General features: G+C 23.5%; 1 protein-coding gene across 1 annotated transcript in view; it reads right to left on the reverse strand.

Moving 5' to 3' along the window:
* Nucleotides 1–2,140: 2,140 nt before the first annotated feature.
* LOC105623275 (odorant receptor Or1-like) overlaps nucleotides 2,141–3,008 on the reverse strand; it is a 5,222-nt gene continuing 4,354 nt past the window's right edge. Inside the window, exons 8-10 of the mRNA XM_012204677.1 lie at nucleotides 2,692–2,896; nucleotides 2,393–2,548; nucleotides 2,141–2,188 (exon numbers count right to left, since the gene is read on the reverse strand). Coding sequence (XP_012060067.1) covers nucleotides 2,141–2,188; nucleotides 2,393–2,548; nucleotides 2,692–2,896 — 409 coding nt within the window. The remainder of the gene's footprint in view (nucleotides 2,189–2,392; nucleotides 2,549–2,691; nucleotides 2,897–3,008) is intronic.

Here is a 3,008-nt window from a genome sequence, read left to right on the forward strand (position 1 = left end):
CTTACTTACTACTACACACACACACACACACACACACACACACACACACACACACACACACACACACACACACACACACACACACACATTCACAAAACACTTTATTTAAAAAAATTCTTTAATATATTTTGATCCATTTTTCTATTTATAATAAAAAATTTTATTAAGCATATTAAAAAAATTTGAATAATAAATAAGATTGTTACATAAAATAATAAATATTATAATAATATAAAATAAATTTTGATAGTTCTAATGATATTAAGTTAAATAACACAATATTATAATATTGTTTATTAATACTTACTGTATGCTTTTATCGAAATTATTCAAAATCTCCATTTCTGTTGAACTCGACGGTCTATGTAGTTTCTGTCTCAATATATTGATTAACATAATAATATTTTTACGATTCATCAATAAAATGAATACTTTACAAGAAGAAATAAAGGTCGCGATTGGTGGAAAAAAATTATCGAGAAAATCTTCCCCGTTATTTATGGTCCAGATTACATCCATCAATACCGATAACATAAAAGTATTTACTATTAGAATTACTATACTTGTATATACGTGATATGTAATGCGTTCACATAGCGACGACCAGGAATCGGGTCGCCAACACCCAAATATCGTTAAAAGATTAAAAGTATATCTAAGGATGTACATTTTAGAAGATTATTTTCTTTGATATCACCTGACGCTCACATCTGTCAAGCACACAACACTCGTACTTAATTACTACAAACTTTATATAACTTATAATATCACTAATTGTATTATGTACCCGAAGAGAGAAAGTGTGTAACTTGAAATTTTGTCAATTTAAAATTGCTTATAGTTTTCATTTTGACATTTTATTTATCTCACGAACTTAATTAATATTTTTTTATTACTTATAAATGTTATTTGTATTGTATATTTATCATAAATTTTCTAATTATTTTAACAATTAAAAACAAATGTTTCATACCTAAGTCTTGCGCAAAAAATACATTAAATTATTATAAAGAAAAAATAATTTTAAATGATAAAAACTGGTATAATGACAAGTAACAAAGTTCTTAGAATGATTGATAAATATCTCTCTCTATAGTCTATAGCTTTGCTCATTTCTTAGCTGTAGAATAATGTCGTAGTTATTCCATTATTCATTTTCCAGTGTCTTATAATATATCTCTTATAATATACTCCTCGTGAAATAATTTTTTACGACATAGCGTACAACATATACACATACAGATGGTAACAAAATTGACATGCATAATATATAGCATAATTTTGCTTTAAATGTAACAAAGAGGTGAAGTAGAAGAAATATGGAGTAAAATAATAAAATATTGAACAGATAATTATAATCTATCTTTATAAGATATCAATTCTGGCACATTATACTTCTATAACATTTATGTTTTAAACATTTAACTTTTCTTTAAAATTCAGGTTCTCTATAGGTATATTGATATTTCTAAGATATTTGTAGTGTTGTTCAATTTTTTTTCTTTTTTATATTTTTCTTTTAGTCACAGTAGCATAATATCGAATTATTCATCGTACAAATATATTTTACAAGTAAAAAAAAGTTGTTAACAAATATAGTATATAATATATTATAATAGTAGTAATAGATAAGTAAATTATAGAATGAAGAATATTTTTACATTTATTTTTAAATAGCAAATTATATAATTTTTTAAGTTAGTTTAATAAATATATCAATTAAATAATTTAATTAAGAATAATTCTGAATTATTTTATTTATTGTAATTTTGTTATAATTATAATGTCAATGTAAATTAAACATATGATACAAAAACAATTTTATAATATTAAAGTAATAATAATAATAATATCCTCCTCCCCTCCTCCATCCCCTCCTCCCCCCACCCCCCTCTCTCTCTCTTATATTCTTTATACTCGCAGAAACACGGTTATAATAAGAATAAGTAATTCCTTTTTATTCTTCTAACTTACAAAACTACATTTATACAAAAATCAACTGATTATAATGTTTTGTTTAATTAGTTCTGTTTGCATTATCGCTTAAAATTATTTATTAATGCAATAATTATTATTTAAATGCAAATAAAAGTGTAAGGCTAAATTATTGGAATTACTATTTATATTGCATCACTCTCTGTTATATTTGTTGCAAAATATTGTAAGCTGAATACGATGTTTTAAGTAACTGTAAAAAATAAATATTCCATATAATAAATAAATATTAGAAAATTTAATTAGAAATTATTTAACATAACAAAAACATAACAAACTAAAAAGGTTTTTTAAAAAGATTCATTTTATTCAAATAAATTTATACGTATTATATTATTACTAGATTTAATTCCTTTCAAACTTAATTCTGCGATAATAACAAGCGTTTTATACTAACACCCACGAAAGAATCAAGATTCATCGAAATAATATAGGCGGTGGTAAATTCAATAGGCACTGTACTACGTCTCATAATTAATAATAAAATTTTTTTTACATTTTGATCTAATATACACCATTCCATATCAAAAATATTACTGACGAGTTGTTGGCTCTATATTAATTACAGAATAATATTAAAATATATATAAATTAATTAAATCAATTATGTAAATGAAACAATTAATTTAATTATTAAAAAAATTGATAATTTATTCATTATTTAAATTATAATTTATTATTTCAAACATCGCATACCTTTAATTTTACCTCATTTCCATACCAGCAATAAAAAAAGATTTGTGTCAGCATACTGCACATGTATAATACCAGCTGAACATACTTTGCATTTGTTGTAGTTGACCTAGTTAATTGATATAAATTGAAACACACTACCAATGTGCTAACCATAAACTGAATAGCAATAGTAAATCTGAATTTTTCATTGACCGTGATAGCAAAGCTGTAATTAAGTGTAATTCACTATTTCATATTTGCGAGTCGAAATAATAGCTACATTGATGTCTTTATTAATACACACAATATATTAATATTAATATTTCTATCGTGTTACT

Source organism: Atta cephalotes (assembly GCF_000143395.1).
Source record: "Atta cephalotes unplaced genomic scaffold scaffold00002, whole genome shotgun sequence".
Lineage (NCBI taxonomy): Eukaryota > Metazoa > Arthropoda > Insecta > Hymenoptera > Formicidae > Atta > Atta cephalotes.